This window comes from Salmo salar, chromosome ssa10 (genome assembly GCF_905237065.1).
Source record: "Salmo salar chromosome ssa10, Ssal_v3.1, whole genome shotgun sequence".
In the NCBI taxonomy this organism is placed as follows: Eukaryota; Metazoa; Chordata; class Actinopteri; order Salmoniformes; family Salmonidae; genus Salmo; species Salmo salar.
This window is the reverse complement of record NC_059451.1, coordinates 9229586-9248749: the sequence shown is the minus strand read 5'-3', so window position 1 is coordinate 9248749 and position 19164 is coordinate 9229586. Positions and strand designations below refer to the sequence as shown.

Genomic DNA, 19164 nt, shown 5'->3' with positions numbered 1-19164 from the left:
TTTCTCCATTATTATAAGAGCATAATTAGTCATTCGGAGCTGACAGCCTCGTGTGTGTGTCTGTGTGTGTGTGTGTGTGTTTAATTTAGGAAATAATTAATGATTACTTTGCCCCATTACATAGTTTATTAGGCATTGCATATTACAGTATCCTGATATTAGGAACACCTTCCTAATATTGAGTTGCACCCCCTTCTGCCCTCAGAACAGTCTTAATTTGTCAGGGCATGGACTCTACAATGTGTCGAAAGTGTTCCACAGGGATGCTGGCACATGTTGAATCTAATGCATCCCACAGTTGTTTCAAGTTGGCTGGATGTCCTTTGGGTGGTGGACCATTGTTGATACACACGGGAAACTGTTGAGCGTGAAAAACCCAGCAGCATTGCAGTTCTTGACACACTCAAACTGGTGCGTTTGGCACCTAATACCATACCACTTTAAAGGCACTTAAATATTTTGTCTTGCCCATTCACCTTCTGAATGGCACACATACACAATCCATGACTAAAGGCTTATAAATCCTTCTTTAACCTGTCTCCTCCCCTTCATCTACACTGATTGAAGTGTATTTTACAGGTGACATCAATCATTTATTTATTTAACCAGGAAAACCCTTTGAGACCCAGAGTCTCTTTTTCAAGGGAGACCTGGCCTAGAAGGCAGCAACAATCATTACATTACATAATTAAAACATACAACAATACAATACAAGTCAACAACATGATCCAGCCTAAAAAAAAGCATTTACACTCTTCTGTAACAGAGTCAGGGATCATAGCTTTCTCCTGGATTCACCTGGTCAGTCTATGTCATGTTTTGTACACTCAGTGTGTGCATTACTGTTTCAGCTGTCCATGCTCTGATTGGCTCCAATGACCACCATTGGGTCATCCCTTGTGTTTGGTCTGGTCCATTCTGATTGGTCAGTTTAGAATTGATTAGTCAGACATTTGAGTCCGAGATAAAACTTTTTTAGTTGCAGACAACCTTTTGACATCTCAGTTTACACAAAACACACTAGAATAAGCTATCTATGAAAACTTTGGAGTACATGATAAAAAACACTGACAAAAGCATAGTCTAAAACTACTGGTCCTGAGTTGTGTATCATGTATATTGTATCTTATTTTTGCTTGGATATATCTGTTAATACATTTGATTCCCTGCATTCTGTAATTCACAGATTATTGTGGTTGACAATTATTTTCCACAATTTCAGAAGATGTGCCGTTCACTTAGGATTATCTGTACCACATACCCTGTAAAATATGTTACCTTTTGACAATTTTTGCAAATATTTTTAAATAGGAAAGAATCTCCTTCTCTACTTGTAATACCCCAGGGAGTGCCACATATTTTCTTCCCCAAACAGTCCAAGTGGTTCCATGTTTAGTACGTTTGTTAAGTGGTGTGAACAGAGACGTGGGACCGCAGAGGCCTTCGTCGTGGTGGAACTATGCCTGTTGATTTTGCATGCTACGGTTCCCATGGCATTACAGTGAGAAGTATAGGAGTATTATACAAGTATACTGTATGACATTCCACAAATGTGTGTGTATGTGGGTTGCTCCAAATTGCTTCAAAAATACTTTTTATGGAAGGACAAGAACCAAAATATCCAGGGATGGATAATAATGTGCAAACTGAATTGAAAAGAAGTTGTTACTTTGTGTCGCTTCAATAGAGGTTAACGGCAGTCCAAATCAGATAGTATAGATAAGAGAGTGTGTGCTGAAATAGAAGTGAGCCGGAATCGAACCATGCTCTCAGTGGTGTTTCAGTGATGTGGTCAACAGTGATCATTTCCTCATAAATACACTTTCCTGTTTGTAATTTAATTCACTCTTGGAATGAAATGTCCCAACCACATGTTCCTCCATAATATAGGGCCCTATAAAATCTGCGTTGCCATGAACGCGTATAGAATCACGGAATCCAGACATTAAAACAGAATTCAACAATATTCCAAAATGTATTGAACTTAGTAGGAAAACTACTAAATGCATTGAACTTGTTAGAAAATTCATTAAATTGCCCAAGATTTTCATAATACCTGAACATTATGCATCAGTGATTCGTATTTTCCTTCAACATCCTGAAGAGTGAGTGCGCGTTTGTCTACCACTGTGTAGCCATTAACAATGATTCTAGTGTAATGACAACTGTCTTCTCAATTAAATGTTAACTACAAGTAGGTAGTGCCTGGCAGAATGATATTATGATTATTTGCATCAACCCAGTGTCCACTCTGCAATCACATGAGCGCTACAGAAACGTTGCTAATGAAACAATAGTATCTGGCTGGGGTGACTACAGACAAAAATAAATAAAAAATAATCCCAGACCTCAAAAGTGGTCTCCTGATGTGGTTTAAAATATTGCTGTGGACATACAAAATCCAATGTGGTTGTTTTTTATAGGGCCCTAATAATTCAACCCTCGATGTACTTTAAATTCAACATTCAATTTACCTCAATCAATCACCCCAACTACCTCGTACCCCAGTACACTGACTCAGTACCGGTACTCCTGTATATAGCCTCCTTATTTTATTGTGTTACAATTTTATTTTTTATCTATTCATAAATGTTCTTACTTTTTAACTGCATTGTTGGACAAGTACTCATAAGCAAGCATTTAATGGTAAAGTCTACACTTATTGTATTCGGCGCATGCGACAAATAACATTTGATTTTATTTGATTTAAAGCTATTTCTTGACGCCTAAATCAATGAAAAGTGAACACAGTAACTGTTTAATATCAAAATGCATTTCTGTTTTAATTGGCAAATTTTTTGTTGTATTACAATATTGTTAAATAACAAGGATGTAAAAATGACACTCACAGTTATCTCATCGAAATGATCTATGTTGAGACAAATTAAGGAAATTGTGTTAATTTAGAAACGGTTTATAGGATAAAAAAATTGGGACGTCTTCATTACTTATTTACTGTTGTATTACTTTTTACAGCATAGAACAGGGGTAGGCAACACTGGTTCTCGAGTGCCACAGGCACTTCATGTTTTTGGTTTAACTAACCTGGAAGACCAGGTGTATTCGATTCAGGCAATCACTGAATTAGGTGTGGTGCCTAGTTGGAACAAAATCGTACTTGCGGCACTCCAGGAACAGGGTTGCCTATCCCTGGCGTAGACTGAAAGAACAGTTATTGGGAGCGGTGACGTTTTTTTATCATTTTAATTTCATCTTATCTTTTTACTTATCAAATCACTGTGTTAATTGTAATACTCCTATATATTAGATAACACATGTTTTCAACCCTCCTTGGCTGAGTGATGTGAGAGGTAGGTGAACCAGGGCTGGTGAACCAGACAAACTGACAGTGTGTGTGTGTCTGTTTCCTTCAGGTCAGCTGTCCATTCCTTGTGTCCCAAAGAGGCTAAAGGATTCCCACAGTCATGCTACAGGTGCCTTGATCCCCAGAATGGTAATAACACACATACTGTACACATACACATATACACATTCAGTGCATTCCGAAAGTATTCAGACCCCTTCAGTTTTTCCACATTTTGTTACGTTACAGCCTTATTCTAAAATTGATAAAAAATATTTGTTTTACTCATCAATCTACACACCCCATAATGGCAAAGCAAAAACAGGTTTATAGAAATGTTTGTAAAAAAAAGAAATGTAATAAAAAAACATATTTACATAACAGTTCAGACCCTTTGCTATGAGACTCGGAATTGAGCTCAGGTGCATCCTGTTTCCATTGATCATCCATGAGATGATTCTACAACATGATTGGAGTCCACCTGTGGTAAATTCCATTGATTGGACAAGATTTGGAAAAGTACACACCTGTCTATAAGGTCCCACAGTTGACAGTACATGTCAGAGCAAAAACCAAGTCATGAGGTGGAATTGTCTGTAGAACTCTGAGACAGGATTGTGTCGAGGCACAGCATTGAAGGTCCTCAAGAACATAGTGGCTTTCATAATTCTTAAATGGAGGACTTTGGAACCACCAAGACTCTTCCTAGAGCTGGCTGCCTGGCCAAACTGAGCAATCGGGGGAGAAGGGCCTTGGTCAGTGAGGTGACCAAGAACCCGATGGTCACTCTGACAGAGCTCCAGAGTTCCTCTGTGGAGATGGGAGAACCTTTCAGAAGGACAACATCTCTGTAGCACTCCACTAATCAGGTCTTTATGGTAGAGTAGCCAGACGGAAACCACTCCTCAGTAAAAGGCACATGACAGCCCACTTGAAGTTTGCCAAAAGGTCCCTAAAGGACTCTCAGACCATGAGAAACAAGATTTTCTGGTCTGATGAAACCAAGATTGAACTATTTGGCCTGAATGTCAAGCATCATGTCTGGAGGAAACATTTACATTTACATTTAAGTCATTTAGCAGACGCTGTTATCCAGAGCGACTTACAAATTGGTGCATTCACCTTATGATATCCAGTGGAACAACCACTTTACAATAGTGCATCTAAATCTTTTAAGGGGGGGGGGGGGTTAGAAGGATTACTTTATCCTATCCTAGGTATTCCTTAAAGAGGTGGGGTTTCAGGTGTCTCCGGAAGGTGGTGATTGACTCCGCTGTCCTGGCGTCGTGAGGGAGCTTGTTCCACCATTGGGGTGCCAGAGCAGCGAACAGTTCTGATTGGGCTGGGTTGGAACTGTGCTTCCTCAGAGGTAGGGGGGCCAGCAGGCCAGAGGTGGATGAACGCAGTGCCCTTGTTTGGGTGTAGGGCCTGATCAGAGCCTGAAGGTATGGAGGTGCCGTTCCCTTCACAGCTCCGTAGGCAATCACCATGGTCTTGTAGCGGATGCGAGCTTCAACTGGAAGCCAGTGGAGAGAGCGGAGGAGCGGGGTGACGTGAGAGAACTTGGGAAGGTTGAACACCAGACGGGCTGCGGCGTTCTGGATGAGTTGTAGGGGTTTAATGGCACAGGCAGGGAGCCCAGCCAACAGCGAGTTGCAGTAATCCAGACGGGAGATGACAAGTGCCTGGATTAGGACCTGCGCCGCTTCCTGTGTGAGGCAGGGTCGTACTCTGCGAATGTTGTAGAGCATGAACCTACAGGATCGGGTCACCGCCTTGATGTTAGTGGAGAACGACAGGGTGTTGTCCAGGATCACGCCAAGGTTCTTAGCACTCTGGGAGGAGGACACAAGGGAGTTGTCAACCGTGATGGCGAGATCATGGAACGGGCAGTCCTTCCCCGGGAGGAAGAGCAGCTCCGTCTTGCCGAGGTGAAACATGGCACCATCCCTACGGTGAAGTATGGTGGTGGCAGCATCATGTTGTGGGGATGTTTTTCAGCGTCAGGGACTGGGAGACTAGTCAGGATCAAGGGAAAGATGAAACCCTAGACCCACTCCAATTTGCATACCGCCCAAACAGATCCACAGATGATGCAATCTCTATTGCACTCCACACTGCCCTTTCCCACCTGGACAAAAGGAAAACTTAGGTTAGAATGCTATTCATTGACTACAGCTCAGCGTTCAACACCATAGTACCCTCAAAGCTCATCACTAAGCTAAGGATCCTGGGACTAAACACCTCCCTCTGCAACTAGATCTTGGACTTCCTGACAGGCCGCACCCAGGTGGTGAGGGTAGGTAGCAACACATCTGCCATGCTGATCCTCAACACTGGAGCTCCACAGGGGTGCGTGCTCAGTCCCCTCCTGTACTCCCTGTTCACCCACGACTGCATGGCCAGGCACGACTCCAACACCATCATTAAGTTTGGAGACGTCACAACAGTGGTAGGCCTGATCACAGACAACGATCCCGTAGCCAAGACCAAGGAGATGATTGTGGACTACAGGAAAAGGAGGACCGAGCACGCCCCCATTCTCATCGACAGGGCTGTAGTGGAGCAGGTTGAGAGCTTCAAGTTCCTCGGTGTCCACATCAACAACAAACTAGAATGGTCCAAACACACCAAGACAGTCGTGAAGAGGGCACGACAAAGCCTATTCCCCCTTAGAAAACTAAAAAGATTTGCCATGGGTCCTGAGATTCTCATAAAGTTCTACAGCTGCAACATCGAGAGCATCCTGACTGGTTGCATCACTGCCTGGTACGGCAATTGCTCGGCCTCTGACCGCAAGGCACTACAGAGGGTAGTGCGTATGGCCCAGTACATCACTGGGGCTAAGCTGCCTGCCATCCAGGACCTCTCTACACCAGGCGGTGTCAGAGGAAGGCCCTAAAAATTGTCAAAGACCCCAGCCACCCTAGTCATAGACTGTTCTCTCTACTACCGCATGGCAAACGGTACCGGAGTGCCAAGTCTAGGACAAAAAGCTTCTCAACAGTTTTTACCCCCAAGCCATAAGACTCCTGAACAGGTAATCAAATGGCTACCCGGACTATTTGCATTGTGTGCCCCCCAACCCCCCCCCAACCCTCTTTTTACGCTGCTGCTACTCTCTGTTTATCATATATGCATAGTCTCTTTAACTATACATTCATGTACATACTACCTCAATTGGGCCGACCAACCAGTGCTCCCGCACATTGGCTAACCGGGCTATCTGCATTGTGGCCCATCACCCACCAACCCCTCTTTTACGCTACTGCTACTCTCTGTTCATCGTATATGCATAGTCACTTTAACCATATCTACATGTACATACTACCTCAATTAGCCTGACTAACCGGTGTCTGTATGTTGCCTCGCTACTTTTATAGCCTCGCTACTGTATATAGCCTGTCTTTTTACTGTTGTTTTATTTCTTTTCTTTATTGTTCACCTAACACCTTTTTTGCACTATTGGTTAGAGCCTGTAAGTAAGTATCTCACTATAAGGTCTACACCTGTTGTATTCGGTGCACGTGACAAATTAACTTTCATTTGATTTGATGAATGGAGCAAAGTACAGAGAGATCATTGATGAAAACCTGCTCCAGAGCATTCAGGACCTCAGACTGGGGCATAGGTTCACCTTCCAATAAGACAACTACCCTAAGCACACAGCCTAGGCAACGCAGGAGTGGCTACGGGGAAGTCTCTGAATGTCCATGAGTGGCCCAGACAGAGCCCAGACTTGAACCCGATCGAACATCTCTGGAGAGACCTGAAAATAGCTGTGCAGCAACGCTCCCCATCCAACTTGACAGAGCTTGAGAGGATCTGCAGAGAAGTAGCATCATACCAAAGAACACTCAAGGCTGTAATCGCTGCCAAAGGTGCTTCAACAAAGTACTGGATAAAATATGTGAATACTTATGTAAATATGATATTTCAGTCTGTTTTTTTTGTGAGAAATTTGCTACATTTTCTACAAGCCTGTTTTTGCTTTGTCATTATGGGGTATTGTGTGTAGATTGATAAGTAAAAATAAAACAATTTTATCAATTTTAGAATAAGGCTGTAATGTAACAAAATGTGGAAAAAGTCAATGGAATGACACAAAGTTCGTCGTCTGAGGAGGAGAAATCATCGGACCAATATGCAGAGGTTAAGGTGCTCATCTTCTTTTTATTTAGAAGGGAAAAGAATACTCATACAAAACAAATGACGAAAAACAGTCCTGTAAGGTGCTCAGACTATACGAGGAAACAACCACCCAGAAAAACAAGTGAAAACAAACACACTTAAATATGGCCTCCAATCAGAGAAAACAACAAACAGCTGCCTCTGATTGGAGGTCATTGACAAAACTAACATAGACATAAAAAAACTAGAAAACCCACATAGAAATAGAAAACATAGAACATCAACCAAAAACCCCGAAACACACTAAACAAACACCCCCTGCTACGCCCTGACCAAACTACAATAACAAACAACCCCTTTTACTGGTCAGGACGTGACAGTACCCCCCCCCTCCCAAAGGGGGTCTGCACCGAAACACAAACACCCCACAAAAATAACCCCAAACTTGAAGGGAGGGTGGCTACCGTCACCGACGGCTCCCGTGCTACACCCCCCCCCCCCAATCCTCCAACTACGGAGGTGGCTCAGGCTCTGGCTTTAGTCCCCATCCTAACCTGCCCACCCCCTTTGAAGGCTCATGGCTGTAGACCACTGCTGAAGGCTCTGGGCTAAGGTGCGTCGCTGGAGAGCTCGGGCTGAGGTGTGTCGCTGGAGACCTCGGGCTGAGGCGTGTCGCTGGAGACCTCGGGCTGAGGCGTGTCGCTGGAGACCTCGGGCTGAGGCTCGTCGCTGGAGACCTCGGGCTGAGGCTCGTCGCTGGAGACCTCGGGCTGAGGCGCGACGCTGGATACCTCGGGCTGAGGCGCGTCGCTGGAGACCTCGGGCTGAGGCGCGTCGCTGGAGACCTCGGGCTGAGGCGCGTGTCTGGAGACCTCGGGCTGAGGCGCGTCTCTGGAGTCTCAGGGCTGAGGAGCGTCTCTGGAGACTCAGGGCTGAGGAGCGTCTCTGGAGATTCAGGGCTGAGGAGCGTCTCTGGAGACTCAGAGCTGAGGAGCGTCTCTGGAGACTCTGGGATGAGGAGCGCCTCTGAAGACTCTGGGATGAGGAGCGTCTCTGGAGACTCTGGGATGAGGAGCGTCTCTGGAGACTCTGGGATGAGGAGCATCTCTGGAGACTCAGGGATGAGGAGCGTCTCTGGAGACTCAGGGATGAGGAGCGTCTCTGGAGACTCAGGGATGAGGAGCGTCTCTGGAGACTCAGGGATGAGGAGCGTCTCTGGAGACTCAGGGATGAGGAGCGTCTCTGCAGGCTCCGGACTGTGGGCCGTCTCTGCAGGCTCCGGACTGTGGGCGGTCTCTGCCGGCTCCGGACTGTGGGCGGTCTCTGCCGGCTCCGGACTGTGTGCCGTCTCTGCCGGCTCCGGACTGTGGGCCGTCTCTGTCGGCTCCAGACTGTAGGACGTTGCCGGAAGCACTGGACGGGGAACTGTCGCCGGAAGCTCTAGACGGGGCACTGTCACCGGAAGCTCTGGACGGGGCACTGTCGCCGGAAGCTCTGGCCGGGGAACTGTCGCCGGAAGCTTTGGACGGGGAATTGTCGCCGGAAGCTCTGGACGGGGAACTGTCGTCGGAAGCTCTGGATGGGGAACTGTCGCCGGAGGCAGGCGCACTAAAGGCCTGGTGCGTGGGGCTGGCTTTGGAGGTGTCAGAACCGTAACACGCACCACAGGGCTAGTGCGAGGAGCAGGAACTGGATACACTGGGCCATGAATATGCACTGGAGGTCTGGAGTGCACAGCCTGCACAACCTGTTCTGGCTGGATAGTAACTGTAGCCCTGCACGGGCGGAGTGCTGGCACAGGGCGAACTGGGCTCTGCTGTGGCATGATGGTTGCCGTGCATAGAGCAGGCGCAGGGTAGCCTGGGCCTAGGAGACGCACTGGTGGCCAGATGTGTTGTGCCGGCGCACTTCTCCCTGGCTGGATTCCCACTCTAGCACGGCACTTATGGGGGGCTGGTATCATCCGTACCGGACTGTGCGTGCGGATGGGCGAGACCGTGCGCACTTCCGCATAGCACGGTGCTCTCACCGCCAAACGCTCCCCATAATAAGCACGAGGAGTTGGTTCAGGCCTATTGCCTGACTTACTCCAACTTCCCGTGTGCCCCCCCAAAACAAATTTTTGGGGCTGCCTCCTCACCTTCTGAAATGGAGGATATAATGCCTCGTACCTCCGACGCTCAGCCTTTGCTGCCTCCAGCTCCTCCTTTGGGCGCCGGTACTCCCCAACCTGGTGCCATGGTCCTTTTCCATCCATTATTTCTTCCCATGTCCACGACTCTAAATAGCTCCTCTGTTGCTCCTTCCTCCGCTGCTTGGTCCTCTTATGGTGGGTGGTTTTGTCACAAAGTTCGTCGTCTGAGGAGGAGAAATCATCGGACCAATATGCAGCGGTTAAGGTGCTCATCTTCTTTATATTTAGAAGGGAAAAGAATACTCATACAAAACAAACGACGAAAAACAGTCCCGTATAAGGTGCTCAGACTATATGAGGAAACAACCACCCACAAAAACAAGTGAAAACAAACACACTTAAATATGACCTCCAATCAGAGAACACAACAAACAGTTGCCTCTGATTGGAGGTCATTGACAAAACGAACATAGACATAAAAAACTAGAAAACCCACATAGAAATAGAAAACATAGAACATCAACCAAAACCCCCGAAACACACTAAACAAACACCCCCTGCCACGCCCTGACCAAACTACAATAACAAACAACCCCTTTTACTGGTCAGGACGTGACAAGGGGTCTGAACACTTTCCGAATGCACTGTACATACACACCACTGTTAGATCTGTCACTCCCTCTGGGCGTTTTGGGCTTTCTAAAAGGCTAAAAACTGGAGGTCAGGCTGTGGCATTTGACCTTTGAACCCAAGACAAAAACCGCTTGAGGTCCAGTCCAGGTGATTACTATAGAGCGCTACTGTATTCAGGGCAGCCCAGTAATGTTTTAGTCTCCCCCTCGGCCCCTTTCCCTCCCTCCTGTCCTCCCCTACTAATTCCCCACAACCTCCCCCAATATTTTCATGTCTCCTCTTCTCTCTCTCCCTTTCCTTCCCTCCTGCCTGTCCTCCCCTACTCAATCCCCACCACTTTTACCATATTTCAGGTCCTCCCCATGTCTGCCTCTCCCTCTCTCTGTCTCCCCCTTCTTTTCCCCCTGGTCTCTGACCCTACTAGTAGGTTTCCCATGTCCTCCCCCTTTCTCCCTCCACCTGTCTCCCATGTCTTCCTCTGTCTACTGTCTCCCCCTTTCCCTCCCTTCTCTCTGCTGTTGTCTGATCCTACCGGTGGTCCTCAGTCAGCACAGCAAGCCTCTGTGCTGGAGGTCAGTGTGAGGCCTAATGTAAGGTGAATAACTTGGGGCTAAATAGCTAAGACCCAACTGGTGTATGTACAGAGCAGTACAGGGGACATATGTATCAAGCGTCTCAGAGTAGTAGTGCTGATCTAGGATCAGGTCCACTCTGTCCATATAATCTTATTCCTTTTGACCTAAAAGGCAATACCGATCATAAATCAGCACTCCTACTCTGAGAATCTTGATACTTATGGCCCCAGAGAACAGGCCATCTACTTTGACTCAGGCATTTACTTTTGGTCCTCAGTACTGAAGCAAGCAAGTTGTTTTAACTTCCCTTTAAGTTCTGACTGACTGGGGCAAGGATCACCTAGTAGATTCAGCCGCAGGCCAATGTTTTTCTTCAGTGGATGGTCCGGGGGACGGAAAATAATTACAAATCATTTGTAGACTGCAAATAAACTGCAAGAAGCCCAAACAGATATAACATTTGACTAAAACACAATCATTTCAAACCTTTCTTACGTTTGTATACGATCACATATCTCTATTATGCGTGGGAATACGGGAACAGATTTCCACATTTCAAATCACTTGGAGCTGATTTCTCTGTGTTTTTAGAATCTTTTATGTCCAACAATGAAAATTCACAACAACAACAACAAAGAATATATGATTTTTTGGCTCAGAAAACTTGTGAGACCAAATAAAACTACCCACTGGCCGCCAGTTGGGAGACCCTGGACTAGGGCATGCCGTGTGGGATGCCTCCACATACATGACAGCATATCAAATACACACTGGTTGCCTCCTAAATAGCACCATATGTAGTGCACTACATAGGGAATCGGGTGCCCATTTCAGCAGACACCGATGTAATGTTGTGAAAACAGATCAAACAAATGAAACTACAAACAATGAGGCAAAAGTGGCAGTTTGATTTGAATATAGATTGTGATAGTTACAGGGAGGAATAAAGATGACAGAGCCCACATCAGACATACTGTACCACTGTACTATAGGCCCCCTGGTGGACAGTGGGGGGAGAGCATCAGTAGTCACATCACTGTCTTTCATCCCTTGCTAACCCAGTGTGTTTGCGTGTGTGTCCTGTGGATAGTGCTGTGTGTGTTTCTAGCTGATTGTGCAGTGTAGGTGTGTGCATGTCCAGGGCAGCGTAGAAACGGTTACTGTCCCATTTCTGATATGATCATGCTTGACTTTGGCCCCTTTGCTCTGTTTGGTTTGGTTTTCATTTGGGTGGTCCTCTCGATCCATGTGAAGTGTGTATGGCTGTTTGAACTTGTCTGTTTCTCTGTGCGGCATGGCGTGACCTGAAACCATATACTTAAGTACACACAATTAAGTTCACACCAGAGGTTACATGGGGAAATAGGCTCTTTCCCAGAGGTGTGAATCAGTTCAACCTGTATACAAGAGCCAGAGGCTTCTCACCACTCATGGTTCAAGGTTAAGAACTTCTTGGGTTGGAAAAGAGGCGGGTCTGAGACCTGGTTGGCTGTCCCCGTGGAGATGGTGCCTTGACAAGCAGAATTGTCCATTCAGATATCGTGTTCTAGGATTTGTTCTGATCAGCTGTGGTGAAAATATCCCACTGTGCAGAAATGTCCAGAGTGTTTTCATAGTTTACATTGCCAAGAGTGGGTAAAGTAACTGCCACAATAAAGGAAACACGAATGTAAAGTTGGGCCCCCACGAGCCACCAGAACAGCTTCAATGCACCTTGGCATAGATTCTACACGTGTCTAGAACTCTATTGGAGGGTTGCAATACCATTCTTCCACGAGAAATTTCATAATTTGGTGTTTTGTTGATGGAAAACACTCAGGCACCGCTCCCGAATCTCTGGTTTGAGATATGGTGACTGAGACACAGACAAACAAACACAAAACCCCATAGGGTCCTTTGAGACCACTCTTTCAAAGTCACTTACTCTAGTATGGTATGTAAAATAATGGGCGACTGGGCATCTCTCTAAGCATGATGGGAGGTTAATTGCTAAATTAACTCAGGAACTACACCTGTGTAGAAGCACCTGCTTTCAATATACACTACTCAAAAAAATAAAGGGAACACTTAAACAACACAATGTAACTCCAAGTCAATCACACTTCTGTGAAATCAAACTGTCCACTTAGGAAGCAACACTGATTGACAATAAATTTCACATGCTGTTGTGCAAATGGAATAGACAACAGGTGGAAATAATAGGCAATTAGCAAGACACCCCCAATAAAGGAGTGGTTCTGCAGGTGGGGACCACAGACCACTTCTCAGTTCCTATGCTTCCTGGCTGATGTTTTGGTCACTTTTGAATGCTGGCGGTGCTTTCACTCTAGTGGTAGCATGAGACGGAGTCTACAACCCACACAAGTGGCTCAGGTAGTGCAGCTCATCCAGGATGGCACATCAATACGAGCTGTGGCAAGAAGGTTTGCTGTGTCTGTCAGCGTAGTGTCCAGAGCATGGAGGCGCTACCAAGAGACAGGCCAGTACATCGTGGAGGAGGCCGTAGGAGGGCAACAACCCAGCAGCAGGACCGCTACCTCCGCCTTTGTGCAAGGAGGAGCAGGAGAAGCACTGCCAGAGCCCTGCAAAATGACCTCCAGCAGGCCACAAATGTGCATGTGTCTGCTCAAACGGTCAGAAACAGACTCCATGAGGGTGGTATGAGGGCCCGACGTCCACAGGTGGGGGTTGTGCTTACAGCCCAACACCGTGCAGGTCGTTTGGCATTTGCCAGAGAACACCAAGATTGGCAAATTCGCCACTGGCGCCCTGTGCTCTTCACAGATGAAAGCAGGTTCACACTGAGCACGTGACAGACGTGACAGAGTCTGGAGACGCCGTGGAGAACGTTCTGCTGCCTGCAACATCCTCCAGCATGACCGGTTTGGCGGTGGGTCAGTCATGGTGTGGCATTTCTTTGGGGGGCCGCACAGCCCTCCATGTGCTCGCCAGAGGTAGCCTTACTGCCATTAGGTACCGAGATGAGATCCTCAGACCCCTTGTGAGACCATATGCTGGTGCGGTTGGCCCTGGGTTCCTCCTAATGCAAGACAATGCTAGACCTCATGTGGCTGGAGTGTGTCAGCAGTTCCTGCAAGAGGAAGGCATTGATGCTACGGACTGGCCCGCCCGTTCCCCAGACCTGAATCCAATTGAGCACATCTGGGACATCATGTCTTGCTCCATCCACCAACGTCACATTGCACCACAGACTGTCCAGGAGTTGATGGATGCTTTAGTCCAGGTCTGGAAGGAGATCCCTCAGGAGACCATCCGCCACCTCATCAGGAGCATGCCCAGGCATTGTAGGGAGGTCATGCAGGCACGTGGAGGCCACACACACTACTGAGCCTCATTTTGACTTGTTTTAAGGACATTACATCAAAGTTGGATCAGCCTGTAGTGTGGTTTTCCACTTTAATTTTGAGTGTGACTCCAAATCCAGACCTCCATGGGTTGATAAATTGGATTTCCGTTGATTATTTTTGTGTGATTTTGTTGTCAGCACATTCAACTATGTAAAGAAAAAAGTATTTAATAAGATTATTTCTTTCATTCAGATCTAGGATGTGTTGTTTAAGTGTTCCCTTTATTTTTTTGAGCAGTATACTTTGTAACCCTCATTTACTCAAGTGTTTCCTTTACTTTGGCAGTTACCTGCATATACAGTGCATCCGAAGGTATTCAGACCTTTTTCCACATTTTGTTACATTACAGCCTTATACTGAAATGTATTAAATACACACAATACACCGTAATGACAACTCAAAAAACGTTTTTTAGACATTTCTGCAAATATATTAAATATATAAACTGAAATATCACATTTAGACCCTTTACTCAGTACTTTGTTGTAGCACATTTGGCAGCGATTACAGCCTCAAGTCTTTTTGGGTATGACGCTACAAGCTTGGCACACCTGTATTTGGGGAGTTTCTCCCATTGTTCTCTGCAGATCATCTCAAGCTCTGTCAGGTTGGATGGGGAGCGTCACTGCACAGCTATTTTCAGGTCTCTCCAGAGATGTTCGATCGGGTTCAAGTCCGGACTCTGGCTGGGCTACTCAAGTACATTCAAAGATTTCCCCAAAGCCACTCCTGCTTTGTCTTGGCTGTGTGCTTAGGGTCGTTGTCCTGTTGGAAAGTGAACCTATGCCCCAGTCTGAGGTCCTGAGTGCTCTGGAGCAGGTTTTCATCAAGGATCTTTCTGTACTTTGCTCCATTCATCTTTCCCTCGATCCTGACTAGTCTCCCAGTCCTTCCACTGAAAAACATCCCCACAGCATGATGCTGCCACCCCCAAGCTTCACCGTAGGAATGGGGACAGCTTTCCTCCAGACGTGACGGTTGGAATTCAGGCCAAATAGTTCAATCTTGGTTTCATCAGACCAGAGAATCTTGTTTCTCATGGTCTGAGAGTCCTTTAGGTGCCTTTTGGCAAACTCCAAGCAGGCTTTCATGTGCCTTTTACTGAGGAGTGGCTTCCGTCTGGCCACTCTACCTTAAAGGCCTGATTGGTGGAGTGCTGCAGAGATTGTTGTCTTTCTGGAAGATTCTTCCATCTCCACAGAGGAACTCTAAAGCTCTGTCAAAGTGACCATCAGGTTCTTGGTCACCTCCTTGACCACGGCCCTTCTCCCCCGATTGCTCAGGTTGGCCGGGAGGCCAGCTCTAGAAAGAGTCTTGGTGGTTCCAAACTTCTTCCATTTAAGAATGATGGAGTCCACTGTGTTCCTGGCGACCTTCAATGCTGCAGAAATATTTTGGATCTGTTGCCTCGACACAATCCTGTCTCTGAGCTCTATGGACAATTCCTTCGACCTCATGGCTTGGTTTTTACTCTAACATGTACTGTCAACTGTGGGACCTTATATAGACAGGTGTGTGCCTTTCCAAATCATGTTCAATCAACTTAATTAATTTACTTGTTTTTTGCTTTGTCACTTTGGGGTATTGTGTGTAAATTGTTGAAGAAAAAAAACATTATTTAATCCAGTCTAGAATAAGGCTGTAACGTAACAAAATTTGTAAAAAGGGAAGTGGTCTGAATACTTTCCGAATGCACTGTACATGCAAAGACAAATGCGTGCGTGCGTGCGTGCGTGCGTGCACACACACACACACACATAAATCCTGCTTTGATATGGTGCACCTCACATAGAATGAATTTGTCATTTATTTAGTTTTGGTGCATCCACACGTGACGAGTGTTGACCAGCAACGTGATTACGATCTTCCCAATGTACGCTCGTACAATGTCATGCAGTAATGCTGTATTATGTCATGTAATTTCCCCCCCCCAACCATTTTGGGACAGTAGGAGGTGTCTTCAAAAAGACAAACAAAATAAATAAATATGATTATGTACACTACATTACCAAAAGTATGTGGACACCTGCTTGTCGAACATCTCATTCCAAAATCATGGGCATTAATATGGATTTGATAACCACTTTGCTGCTATAACAGCCTCCACTTTTCTGGGAAGGCTTTCAACTAGATGTTGGTACATTGCTGCAGGGACTTGCTTCCATTGAGTCACGAGCATTAGTGAGGTCGGGCACTGATATTGGGTGATTAGGCCTGTTTCGCAGTCTGCGTACCAATTCATCTCAAAGGTGTTCGATGGGGTTGAGATCAGGGCTCTGTGTAGGTCAGTTAAGTTCTTCCACACCGATCTCGACAAACCATTTCTGTATGGACCATGCTTTGTGCACAGGGCACCGCTGAAACAGGAAAGGGCCTTTCCCAAACGGTTGCCACAAAGTTGGAAGCACAGAATTGTCTAGAATGTCATTGTATGCTGTAGTGTTAAGCTTTCCCTTCACTGGAGCTAAGGGGCCTAGCCTAAACCATGAAAAACAGCCCCAGACCGTTATTCCTCCTCCACCAAACTTCACATTTGGCACTCTGCATTCGGGCAGGTAGCGTTCTACTAGCATCCGCCAAACCCAGATTCGTCTGTCGGACTGCCAGATGGTGAAGCGTGACTCATAACTCCAGAGAATGCGTTTCCACGGCTCCAGAGTCCAATGGTGGCGAGCTTTACACCACTCCAGCTGACGCATGGCATTGCGCATGGTGATCTTAGGCTTGTGTGTGGCTACTTGGCCATGGAAACCCATTTCATGAAGCTCCAGACGAACAGTTCTTGTGCTGACGTTGCTTTCATAGGCAGTTTGGAACTCGGTAGTGAGTCTTGCAACCGATGACAGACGATTTTTACACGCTTCAGCACTCAACGGTCCGGTTCTGTGAGCTTCCGTGGCCTAGCACTTCACGGCTGAGCCGTTGTTGCTCCTAGACGTTTCCACTTCACAATAACAGCACTTACAGTGACCGTGGCAGCTCTAGTAGGGCAGAAATTTGACGAACTGATTTGTTGGAAACGTGCCATCCTATGACGGTACCACATTGAATGTCACTGAGCTCTTCAGTAAGGCCATTCTACTGCCAATGTTTGTCTATGGAGATTGCATGGCTATGTGGTCTATTTGATTCACCTGTCAGCAACGGGTGTGGCTGAAATATCTAAATCCATTAATTCAAAGGGGTTTTCACATACTTTTGTATCTATAGTGTATGTATATATTAGCCTTGAACATGATTGTTAACTACCAGTTGTTTAAGGCTACAAGATATGGCATTCTTCCCAGAATCAGTACACCCATTCCCCCAAAAAGTCAAATAAAATAAATATGATTGATTTGTCAATAAAATCTTACACATTAGCCTAACTGTAAGTTTCTCTGGATAAAAGTGTCTGCTAACTGACAAATGTTTTTATGTAAACTGTATTCAGAAAGTATTCACACCCCCTTGACGTTTTCCTCATTTGTTGTTTTTCAGTCTGAATTTAAAATGGATTAAATAAACACTTTGGATGGTGTATCAATACACAGAGTCACTACAAAGATAAAGGAGTCCTTCCTAACTCAGTTGCCGGAGAGGAAGGTAACCGCTCAGGGATTTTCACCATGAGTCCAATGGTGACTGTAAAACAGATAGGAGAAAACTGAGGGTGGATCAACAACATTGTAGTTACTCCACAATACTAACCTACATGACAGAGTGAAAAGAAAGAAGCCTGTAAAGAACCAAAATATTCCACACAAATATTCCAAAACATACATCCTGTTAGCAACAAGGCACTAAAGTAATAGTGCAAAAATATGGCAAAGCAATTCACTTTTTGTCCTGAATACAAAGTGTTATGGTTGGGGCAAATCCAATACAACGTATTACTGATTACCACTCTCCATATTTTCAATTATAGTGGTGGCTGCATCATGTTATGGGTATGCTTGTAATCGTTAAGGACTGGGGAGTTTTTCAGGATAAACATAAATGGAATGGAGCTAAGCACAGGCAAAATCCTAGAGGAAAACATTTTTTCATTCTGCTTTCCACCAGACACTGTGAGATGAATTTACCTTTTGGCAGGACAATAGCCTAAAACACAAGACCAAATATACACTGGAGTTGCTTACCAAGAAGACAGTGAATGTTCCTGATTGGCCGAGTTCCAGTTTTGACTTAAACCTGATATGGATAGGGGGCAGTATTTTCACAGCCGGATGAAAAAACGTACACGATTTAAACTGGTTACCACTCTTGCCCAGAATGAGAATATGCATATTATTAGTAGATTTGGATAGAAAACACTCTGAAGTTTCTAAAACTGTTTGAATGGTGTCTGTTAGTATAACAGAAGTCATATAGCAGGCAAAAACCTGAGAAAAAGTAAACCAGTATTGGAGGATCTGAGAATTGTAGTTCTTCTTTCTAGTCCCTTTCGAAACTACAGTATCTGTGGTGTTACGTTGCACTTTCTAAGGCTTCCATTGGCTGTCTAAAGCCTTCAGAAAGGGGTTTGAGCCTTCTCCTGTCACTGGGCAGAGTATAGGAGCTCAGTTACTGAGTGGTCTGCCTGGCAACAAAGGGATTGGATATGCGAGCTTGCTGTTTTTTCTTTTTCTCCTTGAATGAATACGCTATTGTCCGGTTGGAATATTATCGCAATTTTACGTAAAAAATACCATAAAAATTGATTTTAAACAGCGTTTGACATGCTTCTAAGTAAGGTAATGGAACATTTTGACTTTTTGTGTCTTGAATTGCACTCGCGCGTTAGCCTTTGGATAGTGACCTGAACGCACGAACAAAACGGAGGTATTTGGACATAACTATGGATTATTTCGAACAAAAACAAAATTTATTGTGGAAGTAGCAGTCCTGGGAGTGCATTCTGACGAAGATCAGCAAAGGTAAGAGCATATTTCTAATATTAATTCTGAGTTTAGGTTGCCCCGAACTTGGCGGGTGTCTGAATAGCTCGCCGTGATGGCGAGCTATGTACTCAGAATATTGAAAAATGTGCTTTCTCCG

At 45.5% G+C, this 19164-nt stretch overlaps 1 protein-coding gene across 2 annotated transcripts in view; it reads left to right on the top strand.

Moving 5' to 3' along the window:
• LOC106613480 (adhesion G-protein coupled receptor D2) overlaps window positions 1-19164 on the top strand; it is a 167014-nt gene that overhangs the window by 115430 nt on the left and 32420 nt on the right. For both annotated transcript variants that reach the window (XM_045687280.1, XM_014215752.2), the window contains one exon: window positions 3375-3454. In XM_045687280.1, the coding sequence (XP_045543236.1) occupies window positions 3375-3454 (80 nt within the window). The remainder of the gene's footprint in view (window positions 1-3374; window positions 3455-19164) is intronic.